Source organism: Erpetoichthys calabaricus, chromosome 10 (genome assembly GCF_900747795.2).
Source record: "Erpetoichthys calabaricus chromosome 10, fErpCal1.3, whole genome shotgun sequence".
Taxonomy (NCBI): domain Eukaryota; kingdom Metazoa; phylum Chordata; class Cladistia; order Polypteriformes; family Polypteridae; genus Erpetoichthys; species Erpetoichthys calabaricus.
In genome coordinates, this window is record NC_041403.2 from 8698163 (window position 1) to 8722318 (window position 24156).

Genomic DNA, 24156 nt, shown 5'->3' on the forward strand with positions numbered 1-24156 from the left:
ATTATCCAAACTTCACAACTCTCAGTGTTGATTTGGGGTGTCCAGACTTAAATAAATGGGTCCTTCAGCTGACCATCATGGTGGCCCCATTCCTTTGTACTCTATCATAAGAGAACAGGGTGCATAACTGAACACTAACATAATAACATAAAAATGGAAATATATACATAAATTAATAGACAAAACAATATTCAAAACATAACAAAAACATAATACACACAACAAAGATGTTTAAGGACATTTAAGCTAGGATTGAGGCCATGGCTACAACATGATATGTGTGTGTGTGTATATATATATTTAAACCCACCAGACAGACACTCAGGACACAGGGTTAAAGCACTAAGTACATTTTTAATTCCTTTTTCTTCTTTTACATTTCCTCCAAACATCACAGCCACAATAAACACAAGTAAATTCAATAACAATAATTTTCTCTCCTTCTCTCTTTCTCTCTCTATTTTCTCCTCCACACCTCCCAGCAAGCTTCGTCCACCTCCACCCGATTCTGGCTCACCTGCTGGGTCTTCAGCAGTCCTTTAAATAGCCCTTGACCCGGGTCAGATGGAGAACTTGAATTTTTCATCAGCCCTGAAGTACTTCTGGGTTTCCATCCTAGTACTTCTGGGCTAGGTGAGAACTTATTCTCCCACCATCTTCCCACAGCGTCCCTTGGCGGTACCCACGGTACCCAGCAGGGCTGTGTTGCCAAACCCCATGTCCCAAAGTGCCCTGTGAGAATCTGGGGCACCGCTGCACTCTAGGAAAGCTGCCATCTGTTGTCTTGGGGGACGCAGTGTCCTAGAAAAGCTGCCTTCCACCATCTTTCCATCTGAGGGCTGTCCCGGCCAGGTTGAGCTGCCGGCTGTCTCTTACAATATATATATGTATATATATGTGTGTGTGTATATATATACAGTACTGTGCAAAAGGTTTAGCCAGGTGTGCAAAAATGCTGTAAACAAAGAATGCTTTTTATCAATTTACAAAATGCAAAGTGAGTGAACAAAAGACAAATCTAAATCAAATCAATATTTGGTGTTCCTACCTTTTGCCTTCAAACCAGCATCAATTCTTATAGGTACACTTGTACAAAGTCAGGGATTTTGTAGGATTCTAGTCAGGTGTCTGATCAACCAGTTCTACCAAACAGGTGCTAATGATCATCAATGTCACCCGTAGGTTGAAACACAGTCATTAACTGAAACAGAAACAGCTGTGTAGGAGGCTTACAACTGGGTGAGGAACAGCCAAACTCTGCTACCAAGGTGAGGTTGTGGAAGACAGTTTCATGTCATGGCAAGATTGAGCACAGCAACAAGACACAAGGTAGTTCTACTGCATCAGCAAGGTCTCTCCCAGACAAAGACTTCAAAGCAGACTGGGGTTTCAAGATGTTCTGTTCAAGCTCTTTTGAAGAAGCACAAAGAAACGGGCAACGTTGAGGATCGTAGACGCAGTGGTCGGCCAAGGAAACTTAGTGCAGCAGATGAAAGACACATGAAGCTTATTACCCTTCGAAATCGGAAGATGTCCAGCAGTGCCATCAGCTCAGAACTGGCAGAAACCAGTGGGACCCAGGTACACCTATCTACTGTCCGGAGAAGTCTGGCCAGAAGTGGTCTTCATGGAAGAGTTGCAGCTAAAAAGCCATACCTCCGACGTGGAAACAAAGCCAAGCGACTCAAGTATGCACGAAAACAAAGGAAGTGGGGTGCAGAAAAATGGCAGCAGATGCTCTGGACTGATGAGTCAAAATTTGAAATATTTGGCTGTAGCAGAAGGCAGTTTGTTCGTTGAAGGGCTGGAGAGCGGTACAATAATGAGTGTCTGCAAGCAACAGTGAAGCATGGTGGAGGTTCCTTGAACATTTGGGGCTGCATTTCTGCAAATGGAGTTGGAGATTTGGTCAGGATTAATGGTGTTCTCAATGCTGAGAAATACAGGCAGATACTTATCCATCATGCAATACCATCAGGGAGGCGTATGATTGGCCCCAAATTTATTCTGCAGCAGGATAACGACCCCAAACATACAGCCAAAGTCATTAAGAACTGTCTTCAGCGTAAAGAAGAACAAGAAGTCCTGGAAGTGATGGTATGGCCGCCAGAGAGCCCTGATCTCAACATCATCGAGTGTGTCTGGGATTACATGAAGAGACAGAAGGATGTGAGGAAGCCTACATCCACAGAAGATCTGGGGTTAGTTCTCCAAGATGTTTGGAACAACCTACCAGCCGAGTTCCTTCAAAAACTGTGTGCAAGTGTACCTAGAAGAATTGATGCTGTTTTGAAGGCAAAGGGTGGTCACACCAAATATTGATTTGATTTAGATTTCTCTTTTGTTCATTCACTGCATTTTGTTGATTGATGAAAATAAATGATTAACACTTCCATTTTTGAAAGCATTCTTTGTTTACAGCATTTTTTCACACCTGCCTCAAACTTTTGCACAGTACTGTATACATATATAATACTGTGTATACTTGGATCTGGGTGAAAATATGCAAAAAAAAATTAAGATTTACAATGCACAGAAATTAAGAGAGACAAACTGTTCTGAAACCTAGAGGCAGATACATTCAAGAGTATGCTGAGGTCTGTATGTGTGTGTCCAGTCCCTCAAAGCAATATGATTGGTCAGTTTGGCTTTAGTGTGATTGTCCAGTTTGGCTTTGGTGATGCAATTGAAATAACAAATGAGAATGTCAGACACGCAAGGAGGACAAAGGGCATAGGAAGCACACTGAGAGTTGCCTACGAAGACGGGAAGTTTAAAAGCAGGCAGGGAGACAAGTAAGGCACCTCATAACTAATGAAGAGTCTAAGAAGCAATCTTTATGGGGAATGTGCTCAATAAAGGGGAGTAGTGGTGAGAAGAGGTTTAGACACGCAAGGATACCGAAGAAAATGTACACATAGGGCACGAGATAGCAAATGTTTTTATATCATTCTATTACCTCTTACATGTTTTTTACCTGCTATAAAAATGAGAAGTCATCCATCTTAAGAATAATTAACCCAAACATCCCCATTTAAATATTTACAGGTACAACCTATAAATTGTGCCATTTGCTCTCATTGGCAAACACTGTGCTTAGGGGTTTTGAAAGCCTTTTAAATCATAGATGATAGGAAAGCCAGGAAGGGTGACATCTTTCTACGAGGTTAGTGATTTGTGTTGACCACTTGGCCTCTTAGTTCATTGTAGTCAATGGCAGTGATTAGCAGCAAATGAAAAGTGGTCTCCATGGTTGGTATTTACTAATTGAAAAGGTAACAGCCAGTAACAAGGCAATTATGTTACTCTGTATCTCAACGATATTTAATGTTTATTGGGTTTATACTTTATAATTTATGGTAACTTTACCAATTTTATTTTAATAGGTCCGAGATGTAGAAGCATTAGTGAAGAGGTTTAAAACCGACTTGCACAACTGCGTGGGTTTTATTCAAGAACCAAAGAAGCTGAAAGACACCATATGTGAGCTCTATGACAGATATGTCCACCAGTCAGATGTGGTATGAGACCTTGTTGTAATGTGAATGGTGCCCATGCTTAATGAGCTGGTCAGGTTCTAAGGTGACAGGCGTTATGCTTGCAGGTGGAGATTGTAGGCGTGGATGCAGATATTCAGAGGGAGTTTGCACGCCAAAGAGAACACCTGGAAAGAAGTGTTGGCTCATTGCAGAAAAAACTTGTAAAGGACACAGATATTCACCGGGCTGAAAACATTCGGATTATGCAGGTAAAATAATTTTGAACAGCTTTCATGGTGCAGTGAAGTGAGTCAAGCCCAGCCCATTTATTTCTATATAGTGCTCTTCAATGTCTGCATTTCTCAGAGTGATGTAACAAGGTTACAGCTAAAATGCAGAAATCTTACAAAATGTGTAGTGATATTTGAGGAAATAAAGCAAGGATTTTGTAACTTGTAAGGACGCAGAGTAAATGCTCAGTGGGGTTTTCCACTAGGAAATATGATAAGCTTTTCAGTTATAATGTCAGCTGTTAAAAGCACTATGTAATATATGTTGTTATTGCTGTAATGCATTAGTACCCTTTTCTGGTCATGGCTTATGTCTTTTGTACTTGTTTGAATCTGTGCCACAGTTAGTTTCCCTTTGGCAATCATGCTTTACTTGGCATCAAATGACCTCTTCTTGTAGCAGATGGCAGCCTTGACAGCCTTGAATCTGCGTTCTCAGGTCTCCTTCTCTCTCCCTATCCCTCTGTCAGCTTTGCATATCTGGACACTGACATCCTCCCTCCTCCCACCCGTTCAATGCAGAACTGCTCAAACTCTGCCAGGTGTCATGGAGATCGTGAGTGAACGGCATTTCTCAAGTCCAACCACAAATTGAACTGAGATATGAACTCTGACTCAGCCACTCCAGGACATTAACATTGGTGTTGGCTTTATGAGTCGGCTTGTTGTCTTGCTGGAAATCAAATCTTCTCCCAAGGTGCAGGTTTCCTGAAGACTACATCAGGTTTTCTTCCAGGATTTTCCTGTATTTTGCTACCTTCATTTTTCCCTCACAAGTTTTCCAGGGCCTGCTACAGAGAAGCATCCCCATAGCCTGATACTGCCACCACTAGTCTTCATGGTGGGGATATGGTGTGTTTATGATAATGTGCAGTTTTGAAACATGATGTTTAGCTTAATAGCCAAAAAGTTAAATTTTGGTCTCATCACACTATAGAGACTTCTTTCAGTTGGCGATAGATAGATAGATAGATAGATAGATAGATAGATAGATAGATAGATAGATAGATAGATAGATAGATAGATAGATAGATAGATAGATAGATAGATAGATGTGAAAGGCACTATATAATAGATAGAGTATGAAAGGCACTATATAAAAGATAGATAGATAGATAGATAGATAGATAGATAGATAGATAGATAGATAGATAGATAGATAGATAGATAGATAGATAGATAGATATGAAAGGCACTATATGATAGATAGATAGATAGATAGATAGATAGATAGATAGATAGATAGATAGATAGATAGATAGATAGATAGATAGATAGATAGATAGATAGATGTGAAAGGCACTATATAATAGATAGATAGAGTATGAAAGGCACTATATAAAAGATAGATAGATAGATAGATAGATAGATAGATAGATAGATAGATAGATAGATAGATAGATAGATAGATAGATAGATAGATAGATAGATTAGATATGAAAGGCACTATATAATAGATAGATAGATAGATATGAAAGGCACTATATAAAAGATAGATAGATAGATATGAAAGGCACTATATAATAGATAGATAGATAGATATGAAAGGCACTATAAGATAGATAGATAGATAGATAGATAGATAGATAGATAGATAGATAGATAGATAGATAGATAGATAGATAGATATGAAAAGCACTATATAATAGATAGATAGATAGATAGATATGAAAAGCACTATATAATAGATAGATAGATATGAAAAGCACTATATAATAGATAGATAGATAGATAGATAGATAGATAGATAGATAGATAGATAGATAGATAGATAGATAGATAGATAGATAGATAGATAGATATGAAAGGCACTATATAATAGATAGATAGATATGAAAGGCACTATATGATAGATAGATAGATAGATAGATAGATAGATAGATAGATAGATAGATAGATAGATAGATAGATAGATAGATAGATAGATAGATAGATAGATAGATATGAAAAGCACTATATGATAGATAGATAGATAGATAGATAGATAGATAGATAGATAGATAGATAGATAGATAGATAGATAGATAGATAGATAGATATGAAAGGCACTATATAATAGATAGATAGATAGATATGAAAGGCACTATATGATAGATAGATAGATAGATAGATAGATAGATAGATAGATAGATAGATAGATAGATAGATAGATAGATAGATAGATAGATAGATATGAAAGGCACTCTATGATAGATAGATAGATAGATAGATAGATAGATAGATAGATAGATAGATAGATAGATAGATAGATAGATAGATAGATAGATAGATAGATATGAAAAGCACTATATAATAGATAGATAGATAGATAGATAGATAGATAGATAGATAGATAGATAGATAGATAGATAGATAGATAGATATGAAAAGCACTATATAATAGATAGATAGATAGATAGATAGATAGATAGATAGATAGATAGATAGATAGATAGATAGATAGATAGATAGATATGAAAAGCACTATATAATAGATAGATAGATAGATAGATAGATAGATAGATAGATAGATAGATAGATAGATAGATAGATAGATAGATAGATAGATAGATATGAAAGGCACTATATAATAGATAGATAGATATGAAAAGCACTATATGATAGATAGATAGATAGATAGATAGATAGATAGATAGATAGATAGATAGATAGATAGATAGATAGATCTATGTAAAGCGCTTTGAGTTGCGAGAAAAGCATTATATAAATATAATTAATAATAATATTTATATTAATGTCATTAATATAGACAGATATCTTTGTATATCTGAAGGTACCAATAGTTAAACAGATTAAAAGTCATTTAAAAGGTCATATGATCTCGACTCTTCAGTAATGTTCTGGTAGAAATAAAATAGAATGCCGTAGTTAAACAGGCAGACACAGTCAGAAGCACTTTACAAATTAATACAGAAAGTTGTCCCACACTGCCAACAAAACGGCATAGAAGAACCAACATTAACTAAAGTTGTTTTCTAATTCCCAGGAAAACGTCTCTCTAATTAAGGAAATCAATGACCTGAGAAGAGAATTGAAAATGGTCCGTTCCAGTGCTCACGACCAAGAGAGGGCAAAGATAAGTAGGAAGCAGTTTAGCTCGGATCTGAAAGGTACAAACCCATATACCTTTGCTATTATCTTGTATTTGTCTGTTTTTTAAATTGCAGTTTTGGGAGTTCAGCTGATGGCCTGCTTACAAACCACTGTAAAGTTTGATTTGATATTTATGAAATTAAAGCTTTAGTTTTAGCTGTAAACCTGAAAACAGAACTGCAGACTAGAAAACACCTAGCCTTAAGGTGACAAATCAGTTTCTCTTGGTTTTGCTATCCAGTAGTTGCATTTGGAGATTTCCTGTACTAGCTAAAGAGCCATGTCCATTTATTTATTTTTTATAATCAAGCTTTCATTCCTTGTCTTTTCATTATAGTTTGTAATTGCTCTGAATGACAAGATACTTACATCAGTTGAGCATATCTATCCATCTTCTGATTATGTTAATTGGGACAGGTGGCAAAGCAGGATAGTCTATCCTGATAGCAACCAACACAAAATATGAAGCAGCCCTGGATGACGCTGGTGTCCATTATGAATCACACACACAGTTCTGTTCATCAAGCTTTTCTGGCTACCTAATAGTTACAAATGTTTTTCCTAAAATTACATTTTTCTTTTTTACCGAGCCCTTCACTTTTTGTTTCAGCCCTTTGCTGAAATAAATGAAATTCATTTTTTGCCTCATCAAGCGGCACTCAATACATTAGAATAACAAAGTAAAAACAGTACTTTAGAAATGTTTGCAAATTTTTTTTAAAATAAACAACTGAATTATCCTACTGACACTAGTATTCAGACCCTTTATACCCTTTGACCCCTTAGTCGAAGCACCTTTTGCAGTGATTCTAGCCAAGAGTCTTCTTGGATTTTGACGAGACAAGCTTTGCACACCTGAATTAGCAGATTTTTCTCTGTAGATCCTCTCAAGCTCTGTTGGGTTGGATGGAGACCATCATTAGGTTGCTATTTTCAGGTCTGTCCAGAGACGTTCAATGGGAGGGTTCCGAGTTGTCCCAAAGCCAGTCCTGTGTTGTTTTTGTTTGCGCTTTGCTTTATCATTTTTCTGTTTGAAGGTAAACCTAGTCTGATGTCCGGAGCAGTTCTCTAGCAGGGTTTTATTAAAGATTAGCCGTGCCCCGCGGCTCCACACATGTAGTAGTGAAATAGGACAGTGAGGAGGGCCATGCCTGGCTCCCCACTCCCAACGTCATGCTTCCCTCTCTCCTCGGCCCGCAGCCTCTGTCTCCAATTATCGTGAAAATATATCACTCCTGCAAGCAAACTATGATTCTTAGCACGATGAGAGAATTCACAGAATCAAACTGAATGTTCGTGCAAATTATAGAATAAATCCCAATCTAAATCCGTTAAGTAGTTCTCTCGTTCGCTAGCTAAGCGGATGTAAGTTAAATGCCCCGAAGTTGGCGCGTGAGTGAGGAGGGCCCCGCCCCCTCCCCTCAGCCCGCCTTGTGTCTCTCGGATATACAGTACACAAATAAATCGGTACCACAAGTGAACTATGATTTATAGCTCAATGAGAGAAGTCGCAAAATCAACCAGAATGTTCAAGCAAATTGTAGAAAAATAACTAAATCCGTTACGTAGTTCTCTCGTGAAAAGCGGACAGACAGACAGACAGACGTTGGATATTATATATAGAGAGATATCTCTGTACTTTGCTCCATTCAGCTCTCCCTCAACCCTTTCTAGTCTCCCAGTCCCTTCTGCCTGACAAAACCCCTCAGGATGATGCTGCTACCACCGTGTTTCATTGTTGGAATATTATTGCACAGGTGAAGAGTAATGAGTGGTTTCCTCCAGACATGACATTAATCTTTGTGTTTTATCAGACCAGAGAATCTTGTCTCTCACAGTCTGAGAATCCTTCACGTTGCCTATTTGCATACTACAAGTGGGCTGTAATGAGTCTTTTACTGAGGAAAGGTTTCTGTCTGGCCACTCTATCATAAATTGCAGATCAGTGAAGTGTCGCATTGATGGTTGTCCTACTGAAAGTGTTTCAAACCTCCACCCAGGTTCTCCTGAGCTCAGCCAGAGTGATCATCGGTTTCTTGGTCATCTCTTTTACCAAGGATTTTTCCTCATGATTGCTCAGTTTGGCCAGGTGACCAGTTGTGGTGGCTCTGAGGCTAGGGATATGCACTGGCAATTGGAAGGTTGCCGGTTCGAATCCTGTAAATGCTAAAAGGGACTCTGCTCTGTTGGGCCCTTCAGCAAGGCCCTTAACCTGCAATTGCTGAGCGCTTTGAGTAGTGAGAAGAGCACTATATACAGTGCATCCAGAAAGTATTCACAGCGCATCACTTTTTCCACATTTTCTTATGTTACAGCCTTATTCCAAAATGGATTAAATTCATTTTTTTCCTCAGAATTCTACACACAACACCCCATAATGACAACGTGAAAAAAGGTTACTAAAGGTTTTTGCACATTTATTAAAAATAAAAAAACTGAGAAATCCCATGTACATAAGTATTCATAGCCTTTGCTCAATACTTTGTCGATGCACCTTTGGCAGCAATTCCAGCCTCAAGTCTTGTTGAATATGATGCGACAAGCTTGGCACACCTATCCTTGGCCAGTTTGGCCCATTCCTCTTTGCAGCACCTCTCCAGCTCCATCAGGTTGGATGGGAAGCGTCGGTGCACAGCCATTTTAAGATCTCTCCAGAGATGTTCAATCGGATTCAAGTCTGGGCTCTGGCTGGGCCACTCAAGGACATTCACAGAGTTGTCCTGAAGCCACTCCTTTGATATCTTGGCTGTGTGCTTAGGGTCATTGTCCTGCTGAAAGATGAACCGTCGCCCCAGTCTGAGGTCAAGAGCGCTCTGGAGCAGGTTTTCATCCAGGATGTTTCTGTACATTGCTGCAGTCATCTTTCCCCTTATCCTGACTAGTCTCCCAGTTCCTGCCACCGAAAAACATCCCCACAGCATGATGCTGCCACCACCATGCTTCACTGTAGGGATGGTGCCAGGTTTCCTCCAAACGTGATGCCTGGCATTCACACCAAAGAGTTCAATCTTTGTTTCATCAGACCAGAGAATTTTCTTTCTCATGGTCTGAGAGTCCTTCAGGTGTCTTTTGGCAAACTCCAGGCAGGCTGCCATGTGCCTTTTACTAAGGAGTGGCTTCCGTCTGGCCACTCTTCCATACAGGCCTGATTGGTGGATTGCTGCAGAGATGGTTGTCCTTCTGGAATGTTCTCCTCTCTCCACAGAAGACCTCTGGTGCTCTGACAGAGTGACCATCGGGTTCTTGGCCACCTCCCTGACTATGGCCCTTCTCCCCTGATCGCTCAGTTTAGATGGCCGGCCAGCTCTAGGAAGAGTCCTGGTGGTTTCGAACTTCTTCCACTTACGGATGATGGAGGCCACTGTGCTCATTAGGACTTTTAAAGCAGGCGAAATTTTTCTGTAACCTTCCCCAGATTTGTGCCTCAAGACAATCCTGTCTCAGAGGTCTACAGACAATTCCTTTGACTTCATGCTTGGTTTGTGCTCTGACATGAACTGTCAACTGTGGGACCTTCTATAGACAGGTGTGTGCCTTTCCAAATCATGTCCAGTCAACTGAATTTACCACAGGTGGACTCCAATTAAGCTGCAGAAACATCTCAAGGATGATCAGGGGAAACAGGATGCACCTGAGCTCAATTTTGAGCTTCATGGCAAAGGCTGTGAATACTTATGTACACGTGCTTTCTCAGTTTGTTTATTTTTAATAAATTTGCAAAAACCTCAAGTAAACTTTTTTTCACGTTGTCATTATGGGGTGTTGTGTGTAGAATTCTGAGGGAAAAAATGAATTTAATCCATTTTGGAATAAGGCTGTAACATAACAAAATGTGGAAAAAGTGATGCGCTGTGAATACTTTCCAGATGCACTGTAAATGCAAAGAATTATTATTATTATTCTAGAAAGATTTGTGGTTGTTCCAAACCATAATTATTATGGAGGCCACAGTGCTCTTGGGAACATTCAATGCTGCTTGAATTTTTGTGTAACCTTCTCCAGATCTGTGTCTCAACACAATCCCGTCATTGTAGGCAGTTCCATTGACTTCATGGTTTGGCTTTTACTCTGATGCACATTGTAAACTGTGGGACCTTCTATTGGCTGGTGTGTGCTTTTCCTAATTAGGTCTGAATACTTACTGTATGCCAATGTGATATTTCAGTCGTTTATGTTTAATAAATTTTAAAAATATTTAAAATCCTGTTTTTACATTGTCATTTTGGAGTACTGAGTATTACTTGATGCGTGGAAAAAATAAGTTAAATCATTTTAACAAAAGGCTGCAATATAATAAAATGTGAAATACAATACTGCGTCAATGTCTTTCTGAGCTTCATGTTAAATGAAGTTCTACTTAGTGTTCACTAGGTGTCCTCAAGTAGTCATGAAAACCTACTAAGCTAAGAGAAGGAAGTGTGAGCTGCACACCCATCCACATTAGAAGGCTTCAGATTCCCTGTGCCTCTGCCCTGGATAAGCAGGTTTAGAAGATGGACAGATGGATAGAACATACAGAACTCACTAAGTTGGACTTTCAACCAGGACTCTGGAACTGTGAGGAAGCATCGCTAACCACTGCACTAACATTCCATCCTTTCCTAGAATGTGGCAGTGCAGTGGTTAGAACTCTCGTGGATCAGATTTATTGTAGATTTTTAAGACTTGGCTTCAGGCAGCATGGAGGTACAGTGATTAGAATAGAAGTCTCACAGGTTGAGCTTTCAGCGTTTGAATAACTAGATTAGCCACAGTCTGTTTAGAGTTTACATGTTCTACTAATGTATGTGTGGGTTTCTCTCTGGATACTCTGGTTTTCCTGAAACACCCCCAAAGTTATACAGGTTAGCTTGATTGTAATTTCTAAAGTGGCCCTGAGGATGCCTGTGTAAGTGGGCTCTGTGTAGTGCTAGGTCTTGCTTTACCCTCAGTGTTGTCTGATCCTCAAAAACCTGAATTTGATTAATCAGTTTAAGAATGTATGTTATATTATCAATTAGGTTACAACTTATTGTAGCTTTTTCTATTCAAGACTGATAACATTCAGTCTAAAGATGCACGTGCTTACATCTGCCAAGTCAGTACGCCACCTTGGGGTGGTGATTCATGAGCAGCTATCATTCTCTGACCACATCTCAACTGCCTTTCGTTCACGTAGATTTACACTGTGTAACATCCACAAAATCGGACCTTATCTGACTGAGTATTAGAACATTAGAACTATCTGGATGAGAACAGGCTATTCAACCCAACAACATGCCCAACAACGTTAGCTAGTCCTATCCACCTAATTCTTCCAAAACAGCATCAGCTTTGAAGGTTCCTAAAGTCCTACTGTCAACTATACAACTTGGCAACAGATTCCACGTGTTTATGTTTCTCTCTGGTTCAGTATGCAGCTCAGATTCATGGTCCAGGCTCTGGTCTCGTCACATTTGGATTACTGCAATTCACTACTAGCAGGAACAACAACAACATTTATTTCTATAACACATTTCATACAAATAATGTAGCTCAAAGTGCTTTACATAAAGAAGAAAGAGTAAATAAATAAGAAAATAGAATTAGGGAACACTAACTAACATAGAATAAAAGTAAGTTCAGATGGCCAGGGAGAACAGAAAAAAAAACAAAAACTCCAGACGACTGGAGAAAAAAATAAAATCTGCAGGGGTTCAGAGGCCACGAGACCACCCAGCACACTCTGGATATTCTACCTAACATAATAGACCTCACAATCAGTCCTCATTGTATTCAGGGTTCACATGGAAGAACTTGATAATGACAGTCATGTGGACCTCTGGCCTTTAATCCATCAATGTAGGGACATCATGGTGCTTTGATCAGGTGGTGTTGGTGCAGATCGCCACCACAGAAAAACAGAAAGAGAACAGAAGAGAAGTAGGGGTTAGTATGGATTACGGAGCCACCAGAAATGATATTGATATATGAATATGATATTGAATGATGAATGATATTGAGGACCTGCATGTGCTGTCAGGCCACTGCAGATGGTCCAAAATGCAGGATGTCTTGTATTCAACCAGTCAAAATGGGCGCATTTCACTCCTCTCTTCAGGTTGCTACATTGGCTCCCTGTAACAGCACACATTAAGTTTAAATCTCTTACACTTGCCTACAAGAGTAGTCATTGAGTCAGCACCTGAGAATATGGAGACTCTGGTGAGGTGCCTCAGGTCTGCCAGTGAACACTGTTTGGTGATGCCACCTCTGTATGGTATCAAATCTAATCTAGGCTGTTTTCATTTGTAGCTCCTAGTTGGTAGAACAAGCTGCCCACCTCCATCTGAACTGCTGACTCCCTCAACATGTTTAAGAAGCGATTGAAAAAACTGTTGTGTCAATATATTTCAAATTGTTAATGTATGTTTTTTGCCCTCTGGATGTTCTACACTTGTGACGATTAACTTTTGTAACAGGTCAGGTCAGGTTGGTGAGCATGCACTGGTACAGTGTGTTGCTGCACCCACCACACTACGAAACAGCTTGAGATCCTGGTTGGCAACCCCCCAGGCAGACATGCAGTCCATTCCCACTTCCTGGAAATGACCCTCTATCTGCCACAGCCAAGTGTTACATGGGCATCCCCTTGGCCTGGTCCAGCCACTTGGGTCCTCAACAATGAGGGTCCTGCAAGCTGGATCACCCTTGAGGAATCGCACCACATGACTGTAGTGCCGTAACTGACGCTCCCTCACTATGCAGGTAATGTGCCTCGTTCGGAACTAGGTGAGTAACCGCTTATTTGACACAAAGTCAAACCAGTGGTACCCAAGAATTCTCCAAAGAGATGCAGTACTGTAGGAATCCAGTCTTCATCACAGGTCGCTGGATAGCATCCATCTCTCGCAACCATATAGCAAAACCGGAAGCACCAGGACTCTAAAGACTTGCACCTTCATAAATTTGCATAGATATCGTTAGCACCACACACCCCTTTCCAGTGACCTCATGACCCCCCATTATCTCCCAATCTGTCTACTGACTTCATAGAAAGAGTCACCAGAGACACGAATGTCACTGCCGAGGTAAGTAAACCTCTCAACGCGGTTGACACTCTCTCCACAGACAAACACCCTGCTGATGTGCCTAAGAGGACATTAAAGGACTCGCTGTTGGTTTTTATCATGACACTCGCAAGCCCAGACACTCAGACTTCTCGCTCTGTCTCTTGAGAGCCCCAATCAGAGCCTCCATTGACTCTGCGAAAATCGCAGCATCGTCGGCAAAGTCAAGATCAGGGAATCTTACTTCACCAACAGATGCCCCACAGCCACTGGACCCCACGTAACACTTGTTCAAAACAGTCTCTACACCAATGTTACTTGACTATGTTGACAACCTTTGTAAGTCGCTATGGATTAAAGCATCTGCTAAACAGATAGAATGTAAATGTACACACTCAGGGCCATTTATGAGTTTTTGGAATGTTACAGGAAACTCTAGTAACACAGGAAAATCTTTTGGATGTGGGAGGAACATTTAAAGTGTTTAAGGAAGCAAGCGAATGCATATATACAGTAAACCCCTTGATGGATATTTTTAGAACTTCACTGTGGACTGGGGAAATTAGTAAGGTCTGAGCTTCAAATTTAAAAAAATGGGAATTCTGGGTGCAATGTGTAGATGAATGAAAAATTGGCTAAAACAAAGGAAGCAAAGGCTTATGGGGAAGAGAACCTTATCAGAATTAGGTGATGTCAGCCATGGTGTCCCTCAGGGGTCAGTACTAGGGATTTTTCTATTTTTAATATACTGCATATTAATTATCTGGATCTGAATATAAATAGGAAGCTGGTTAAGTTTGCAGATGATACCAGAATAGGTGGAATGGTCTAGAACCAGTCAAATCATTACAGAGGGGCCTGGACTGCATACATTCTTGAGCAAATATGTGATGCATGGAATTTTAAGTAAGTAAATGTAAAGTATTACACATATGAAGTAAAAATGTTAAGATTTAAATACATACAGTGTAATAGAAGTTCTGGAATTTGAAAGTGCCCCTTAGGAGAAGGACCTGTCAATATCGACATTCAGACCGTGTACAGCAGCCATTAAGAAGGCTAACAGAATATTTTATGTTGTAGTACAAGTCAAAAGAGGTTTTGCTTAAGTTCAATAACAAACAGGTGAAGCCTCAGCTGGAGTACCACATTCAATTTTGGTCTCCAGACTGCAAAAAGGACATAGCAGTGCCAGAGAAAGTCCAAAGAAGAGCAACAAGGCTGATTCAGAATTAGAGGTTTGAGCTATGAGGAGATTAAGAGGTGACATGATTGAAGTATTTAAAATCATAAAAGAAATTAGCACCATGGACCAAGACTACAGTATAAGATTAGATTAGATTGTTTATTTATAAAAGCACATTAAAAACAACAGAGGTTGCGCCAAAGTGCTGTACAAAAAAAAGCATTAAAATAAACACAATACAAACAACCATGCAAAAGCAGATTAATAAAACAAGCAATTATAACATCCACCACAATCCCATCATACACAGTGAAAGACAGAAGAAAACAAGTAGGTCTTAAGACAACTTTTAAAAACTTTGATCAAGGATGAAAACCTGATGTGCAGAGGCAAGTCATTCCAAAGCCTAGGGGCAACAACTGAAAAAGCTCGGTCTCCCCTTGACTTCAGCCGAGATCTTGGCACTACAAGGAGCAGTCATCCAGATGACCTCAGTGCCCTTGATGACACATGGGGGTGAAGGAAGTCACAGATGTATGTTGGAGCGAGAACATGCAAGGCTTTAAAAACAAACAACAAGATTTTAAAATCAATGTGAAACTTCACCAGTAGCCCGTGGAGAGAGGCTAAAATGGGGGAGATGTGATCCCTTTTTCTCGACCCAATCAAAAATCTCGCTGCAGCATTCTGAACCAGCTGAAGGTGCGACAGAGCAGATTTTGGCAGACCAACATACAGTGGTACCTCTAGTCACAACCGTAATTCGTTCCAAAACTCTGGACGCAACCCAATTTGGTCGTGACCCGAATATAATTTCCTCATAAGATTGTATGTAAATACAATTAATATGTTCCAGACCTTATACTGTATGTAAATATATATATTTTTAAGCACAAAAATAGTTAATTACATCATAGAATGCATAGTGTAATATTGAACTAAATGTAAAAACATTGAATAACACTGAGAAAAACTGTAAGAGTTGGCACTAGACCCTTACGAACTGCTCGCTGTAAACACTTTTTTTATGAGTGTTAAGCCCAGGGAAAAAAAATTAAATGCTACTTCTCTTGCGAAACTTTTCACACCATCCTCTACTGGCTTTAAATTCCTCACCTTCGCCACTCGAAGAAAGATTTTTTTTTCAGCAAATCGCCGTGAATCTTCCTGGCTTTCTCGCATATGATCGCCTCGCTTATGCTATCCCCTGCAAGTTTCTTCTCGTTCAGCCACACTAGCAACAGTTTTTCCACCTCTTCCAGCACTGCTTGGTTAACATTGTAACTCCTTTTGCAACATCAGCTGCTTTGTTAGGCCCTGTATGCGCAAACCAAAGAAAATGGGAAACAGAGAATGGGAGATCATTGGTGCGTACGAACGCGCGTAGGGAAACTGGCCGCCAGTGTTTTCGTTCGCCACCAGAGCATGTAGTCGTGAACAGATGCAAAATTTTGGCAAACTTTTTGATCGTAACCCAATTTGTACATGTTCAGAAATGTTCATGACCAGAGGTTCTACTATATAAGGAATGGCGAGATGTAATAAAGACATGAATGGCTGTCTCTAAGTCCTTCTGTGATAGAAAGGATTTTAGTTTAGAAATTTGCCTCAGTTGGTAAAAACTGGACTTTACTACCATGGAGATTTGTTTTTCAAAACTTAGTGACGACTCAAAGATGATACCTAGGTTTCTGACATCATTATGAATTATTGCTGTCAAAGTGCATGCCTATTTCAACTGCAGATGTGGTAGGACCAAAAATAATGACTTCTGTTTTATTTTCATTTAATTGCAAGAAATATTGTGCCATCCAATATTTAATATCCTCAAAGCATTTCAACAGCTTTTTTACAGATGAAGATGATGTCAGAACTAACTTTGAGGTACAGCTGTGTATCATCAGCATAACAATGATATGTGACATCATGTTTGTTAAAGATGGGCCTCAAGGGGAGCAAGATAAAGAGAAATTAGAAGGGGAGCCGGGATAGAACCTTGAGGGGTCTCCTTGTGTGAGAGGAGCTGGCTGAGAGAAATTCCAATCTATGTTAACAGACACAGATCTGCGTTTCAGGTAGGACACGGACCATTTCAGTGCACAGCCTTGAATGGCCAATTCATCCTCAAGCCGTTTTAACAGAACTCCATGGTCCACTGTGTCAGATGCCTCTCTGAGATCCAGCAAGACCAAGATTGCAGAAGAGCCCGAGTCCAAAGTTAATAGAATATCATTTGTCACCTTCAGCAAAGCCAATTCAGTACTATGAAGTTTTTTAAAACCTGACTGAAACACATCACATACATTGTTATCCTCCAGATATGAAATTAATTGCAAAGAAACCACTTTCTCCATAATTTCGGACAGAAATGAGAGCTTAGAAATAGAAATGAGTTCAACAAGAACACAGGGACACAGTTGGAAACTTGTTAAAGGCAAAATTTTCCCAAATATTAGGAAGTTTTTCTCCATACAAATACTACAGACACATGGAATAAATGACCGAGTAGTGAGATGGAGAGTAGGGCTTGAGGAACCTTCAAATCTCAACTTCATGTAATTTTAGACAATCGTATTGAATAGGATGGACAAGATTGTTGGGCTAAATGACCTGTTCACGTCCATATTTGTCTAATTTTTCAGTGTTTTTTAATGGAAACTCTTCAAAGATTGCATCCCTGCTATAATTGTTCTGTGTGGTAACAACACTGTTCTTTCTAACACAATTTAGTCCTTGCAGTAACTTAAATATCATAATCTCTCCTTTTATAAAGATGTTAGTCAGCTTGTGTGTTCAATATTCTTTTAACAGGATCCTCTCTGGACAATCACATTAGTCCAGTAGTTGCCAGAATTAACTTTGAAGAGGAGGCAGAACGAATCATGGATCTGCAGAAGCTGGAAATCCAACGTCTTCGGGATCAAATCCAGGCCCAAGAGCAGAGCTATCCACTGAGGCCTCCTTCAGGTGGCAAACTGCCGGCCATCACCACCTGAGTTAGAATTCCTCCTTGTTTTCACTGGAGGCCTGTCTGTACTACATAATGTTTAAATCACAGTAATGGCTGGACTGGACTCAGCCCAGTTTTTCTAGCTAACTTTAGTTTTCTCAAGAGCAAGTGTTCATTTTCCAGTTTACAGTAGAATGGACGTGAGAACTGCACAGTTCTTCCTGAGGCCAGTGATGGTGGATTCAAAGGAATTTACCCAGAGAAGAAGATGCAGAAAAATGATCCGTTAAAAGAGAAGATATCAACAATCAGAGGAAAAATTCAGCAGCTACTGAACATAAGGTCACCAGCTAAAAAATGAGTCCAACTTAGCTCAAAGAAGAAAGACATTGACTTGTTACTTAAACTGGGCTTACTGTATTATCAGACATTTTTAATCTTTTCCTTTGTAGAATAAAAATGATTCAATTGACGTATAGTATCCTTCATAGTATCAATAAGTGCCTTAAAAGTTGAAATTATTTTTAATAAATTATACTTTATAGCTGGGGTGAGTAATGTCAGTCCTGGTGGGCCACAGTGGCTGCAGCATTTTGTTCCCACCCAGTTTCTTAATGAGCAGTCAATTATCAGTTATGAAGCACTTATTGCTCAAGGCTCATTTTAATGCTTCATTTTAGTTGTCTCAGTTGTTAACACTTCTCACCTTTAACTGCTTGTTTTTGTCTTAAAACTGCTGAAATCACTTCTATTAATGGCTTCTTATTAGTAATGAGATGCAAACGGCAAAGGAACCAGCAGTTCTCCATCTAACTTGTCTCCATTGACACCTGTGTGTGTTCATCGTGAACTGTCTGGCTTAATAAAATATTTGGAAGGAAACTGAAAAGAAAGAAAGTGTTAAAGGCTTGAAATCATTTGGATGGCATCACCGGAAAGGAAACAAATCTATGAAATATGAATGACGTGATATGGCAGAGTTAAAACACTAACAAGCTATAAAATTAAATAAAATGTGCTATTGGTGAGGATTAGTTTGTAATTAAGCATCTGAGCTGGAACAAAAACCTGCAGCCACTGCGGCCCCCCCAAGACCACCGTTGTTCACCACTGCTTTAAAAGATTGCTCTAAACAAACATACTGTGCAGGGTGCTATCTATCTATCTATCTATCTATCTATCTATCTATCTATCTATCTATCTATCTATCTATCTATCTATCTATCTATCTATCTATCTATCTATCTGTTATATAGTGCCTTTCACATCTATCTATCTATCTATCTATCTATCTATCTATCTATCTATCTATCTATCTATCTATCTATCTATCTATCTATCTATCTGTTATATAGTGCCTTTCACATCTATCTATCTATCTATCTATCTATCTATCTATCTATCTATCTATCTATCTATCTATCTATCTATCTGTTATATAGTGCCTTTCACATCTATCTATCTATCTATCTATCTATCTATCTATCTATCTATCTATCTATCTATCTATCTATCTATCTATCTATCTATCTATCTGTTATATAGTGCCTTTCACATCTATCTATCTATCTATCTATCTATCTATCTATCTATCTATCTATCTATCTATCTATCTATCTATCTATCTATCTTTTATATAGTGCCTTTCATTTCTATCTATCTATCTATCTATCTATCTATCTATCTATCTATCTATCTATCTATCTATCTATCTATCTATCTATCTATCTATCTATCTACAGGGTGAGTCAAAATTATATTAACATTTGAATGGAGGAAACAATTTATTCACAAAACATACTTCATATGTGCAAGATGATTTACAGGAATGTCTCGCCCTGTTCGCCATCATGTTCAACACAAAAATCAACGAGCAACAGTACCATTTAAAGCCCGGACACACATTTTGCGGGGAATAGATGATACCACAGTCCGTTTTCTGTCCTTCAGGTCATTGATATCACAAACTTTCCTGCTATAACATGCGTTCTGTCACCATACCCCATAAGCAGAAATCACAGGGTGTCAAATCAGGGGAGTGTGGAGGCCACAGCAGTGGTCCACCATGACTGTATCCATCGACCTGGAAAGGTGTGGTCGAGATAAAAATAATCCATTAGAGTTAACATAATTTTGATTCACCTTGTATGTTTTTATTTATATATATATATATATATATATATATATATATATATATATATATATATATATATATATACACACATGGAAATGGTACATTCACTTATAAAATGTACTAAGAAATGATTTTGAGCTGCAGGTATTATGAGAACCATTGTCACTTTCCATATAATCCTTTAGGCCTTCTGGGTTTCTAGAATGGACATCATGCTGTAAATATTTGGAAGTGTAAGTTAGGCAGGCCAGCAGTGAGAACCAAATGAAACTCTCAGCTATGTTACCCAACCAAATAACTGTATTTAAGTATGCTTGATAATAAAATTATATAAATAAATACATCATAGTAACACATTAAGTTTGAAATTATTGTTTTTGATTTGAAAAACTGTTAAGTCTGGATGTAAAAAAAAAAACAACTGAAAATTTTCACTCCTGACTGCTTCAATGAGAAAAAAAACTATTTGCAAAATTATTAAGGAATGGAAGTTTGTTCTCTTGGGTGGCACGGTGGCGCAGAGGTGCTTCCTCGCAGTTAGGAGACCTGGGTTCGCTTCCCAGGTCCTCCCTGCATGGAGTTTGCATGTTCTCCCCGTGTCTGCGCGGGTTTCCTCCGGGTGTTCTGGTTTCCTCCCACAATCCAAAGACATGCAGGTTAGGTGCATTGGCGATCCCAAAACGCAGCGGCTTCCCAGAGTCAGTAGGTGGCGCCCAAACAACACAACCTGTGAGCTACACTTGCTCTATTCCACTGTGCCAGTAATATAGATCACATAACGGTCACAGACTCTAACCCAGCGGCTTCCCAGACTCAGTGGCTGGCACACGAACACCACAACCTGTAAATTGAACTTGCTGTGCTCCACTCTGCCAGGAGTCGGTGTCAGCAAAGGCAACGGAATCATGTCTCCACAAAACGAGACCACTTTACTTTCAGATATGCTTATGTAATTAAATGACATTTCCCCAGACTCACCCACCCTCCATGATATGTCATCCATCCAGATATCGGACGGAACAGAAAGTGATTGCCATTCTTGGATTTCCGATTCGCTAGCGAATCGCGGGCTTACTTGTTGCTTAATAAGAAGCACTTATTGCTGAAGTAACACTTCTGTTTCACTTCAGTTGTCTCACTTGATAAGATTTTGAACCCTTATTGCTTATTTTAGTCTTAAATAGTTGTATTCTTGGTTTTTAATTGCTCCTAATTAGCAATAACATGCAAATGACAAAAGAGACCACCATTTCTCCATTTATCTTCTTACTATTTACACCTCTGTGTGTAATTATCATGCAGTACTGGGTTTAACTAAATACTTGGAAGGAAAGTGAAGAGAAAAAAGTGAAGGACTGAGAAGTACTCCTCCATTTTAGCCTTCAAATCATTTTGGATGATATCCTTAGAAAGGGGAAGAAAAATCAAAGATATGAGAATGACCTGACATAGCAGAGTTAAAGCACAAACAAGCCATGAAATTAAATTATTGCCAAGAATTGCTTTCGAATTAAGCAACCGGGTTAGAACAAAAAACCTGCAGCCACTGTGTAATCAGAAAAATAAGTTTAATGTCACTGTGCTCTGTACAAAAAATTATTTTATAAATCCACTCACATGTACAGGCCAGGCCAAAGTTAGCACACAGGGGCTCTTAGCATTTAGAACTGCTAGGCAAGCATTAGAAGAGAGAAAGGTACAACTACGAAAATGGGCATTGTACTATTTCTGTATGTTAGAGATGAATTTGAATCTTCTCCTTGCCTTGTTTGGAACCGAAGTAAAGGCCTGTATGTGGAGAAAACAGTGTAAAAGACTTGGGCAGCAGCCAAACACCTCGAAGCCGATGGACTGATGGAAGATTATGTCATCCGTCCTGAAAACCCTTCCAGTGCAGCGACCGAAAATGGCAGACTTTATACATAAAGATCCCACCTTGATAAAAGTATTGTCATTTGGCTTGCTCCATTTGTTATGCCGCATAAATCGTCAGTAAAGAAAGCTATTTTCTCTTATGTGATTTCTTACCGCCATATCACTATGGGAGGGATATCTCCTTTTAATATTATATTTATTGTGGCAAGTGGCTGGGGGTGGTACCCAGCCGGGACACCCAGAAGAACCGGAGGAGGGCTTATGCCTCCTCCAGACCACGAGGGGGCGACCGCCCTGGTGGCTTTGGGGACCACAGGAACAGAGCTTAGAAGCTCAACCCTATAGGGGCCTGTGGTCACCGCCAGGGACTACCCGAATGCCTGAGGAACACTGGCCCTCAGCACTTCCGCCACACCCAGGGAGTGCTGGGGGGATGAAGACCAGGGACACCCAGAGTGCTTCCGGGTCCACAGCCGGCACTTCCGCCACACCAGGGAGTGCCAGTAGAAGTTCATTGGGAGGCACCTGGAGCACATCCGGGTGATTATAAGAGGGGCCGCCTCCCTCCATTCGATGGGTGGAAGAAGGGCAGAGCTCGGGAGGAGAGGAGAGGAGAGGAGAGGAGAGGAGAGGAGAGGAGAGGAGAGGAGAGGAAGAGGAAGAGGAAGAGGAAGAGGAAGAGGAAGAGGAAGAGGAGAGGAGTGGAGTGGAGGCGGACCAGAGGAGAAAGGCATTGATTGTGAGGCCTGAACTCAGGGGTGATTGGTGCTGCGGCACTGGGGTGTGTGCTATTTATTTGTGTAAATATTGTAAATAAATGTGTGTGGTGCATTAAAATGATGTCTGCCTGTCTGTGTCCGGGCTGTTCCCCACACTATATAGTTTTAGGTTACTTAAAATGCCGCAATTAAAAAGAACTTATTCCAACTAGGGAGCTAGTGACCCCAATCAGAAAATACACTGCAGCCCTCCAGGACTGTGACTGAGGACCCCTGGTGTAAAGCCTTAACTACTATACCACACTGCATGCCACTCTTTATTTATGTTCATCATAATTTCCATTCCGCCTTTCCATTATTCACTAATTAGAGGGTCTGCCAGTGAAACTGTTGCAGCCTTTCAACATTTAGTGTTGTTCGCCCTGGGTGCCTGTTTTTCTCGTTTTTAAATGTCACTATTAGGACACAATGAAGGGAGCTGACAACAGAATAAGAGAAAAGTAAGAGGAAAACGATAAAAAAGTTAGTCATTTAAAGCTAAAGCAAAAAGTTGAAATATTTCTAAATGTTTTATAATGTTAAAATATTATATTGGCTACAGGCTTTTGTTTCAACCAGATTCACAATAATTAATTACTGATCTTGTTTAGTTAGCTGGTCTCTTTGTTTCTCAGAATCACAGAATTAGAGCAACTACTAGAGCAGGGGTCTCCAACTCCAGTCCTGGAGAGCTACTGTGGCTGCAGGCTTTCATTCTAACCCTTTTCTTAATTAGTGACAGATTTTGCTGCTAATTAACTCTATGCCTTAATTTTAATTGATGCATAACTTAATACTCAGGCCGCTTAATTATTTCTTTTTTCCTTAATTAGCAGCCAAACAATAATGAGACACAAAATGATCCAACACATAAACAACAACCTGCGTCCATTACACAATAACTGAAAATAAAGAAAGGTGAAGGCCTCAGTAAAGTTGATCTGCTCAGGTCCACAAAACATTTTGACAACGCTCTTAAAAAAGATAATCAACAGTTTTGGAAATGTCTGCCATAGCAGAATGAGAGCCATGGAATTTAAATAATGAGTTAAATTATGTAATGAGAACCCGCTTCAAATTAAGAAACTGAACAGAGTGAACTTGGTTGGATTCTGAGGTCCTGGTTTAGTTGGTCATCTGTTGACTCACTTTCATTCAAAAATATGTTTAGGTGTTTTTTTTTAAGGAAAAAAATCAATTCAGCGGTCAGAGTCTCAAGAAACGTCAATTAAAATAAAGGGAAATAGTTAATTAGCAGCAAAAACTGCTCACTAATTAACTCTTGAAGGCTGATTATTTTTTCCAAAAAACACAGTTTTCTGAAAGCACACAAAGCAATGGTTTCACACAGAAATCAACATAA

The 24156-nt window shown here is 39.5% G+C and overlaps 1 protein-coding gene across 1 annotated transcript in view; it reads left to right on the forward strand.

Annotated features, from left to right (window-relative positions):
- The window catches only part of cfap57 (cilia and flagella associated protein 57), a 114405-nt gene extending 94851 nt beyond the window's left edge, over window positions 1-19554 (forward strand). The window contains exons 20-23 of the mRNA XM_028810850.2: window positions 3387-3521; window positions 3605-3748; window positions 6756-6879; window positions 17888-19554. Of these exons, the coding sequence (XP_028666683.1) occupies window positions 3387-3521; window positions 3605-3748; window positions 6756-6879; window positions 17888-18072 (588 nt within the window). The 3' untranslated portion in view covers window positions 18073-19554. The remainder of the gene's footprint in view (window positions 1-3386; window positions 3522-3604; window positions 3749-6755; window positions 6880-17887) is intronic.
- The last annotated feature ends 4602 nt before the right edge of the window (window positions 19555-24156 follow it).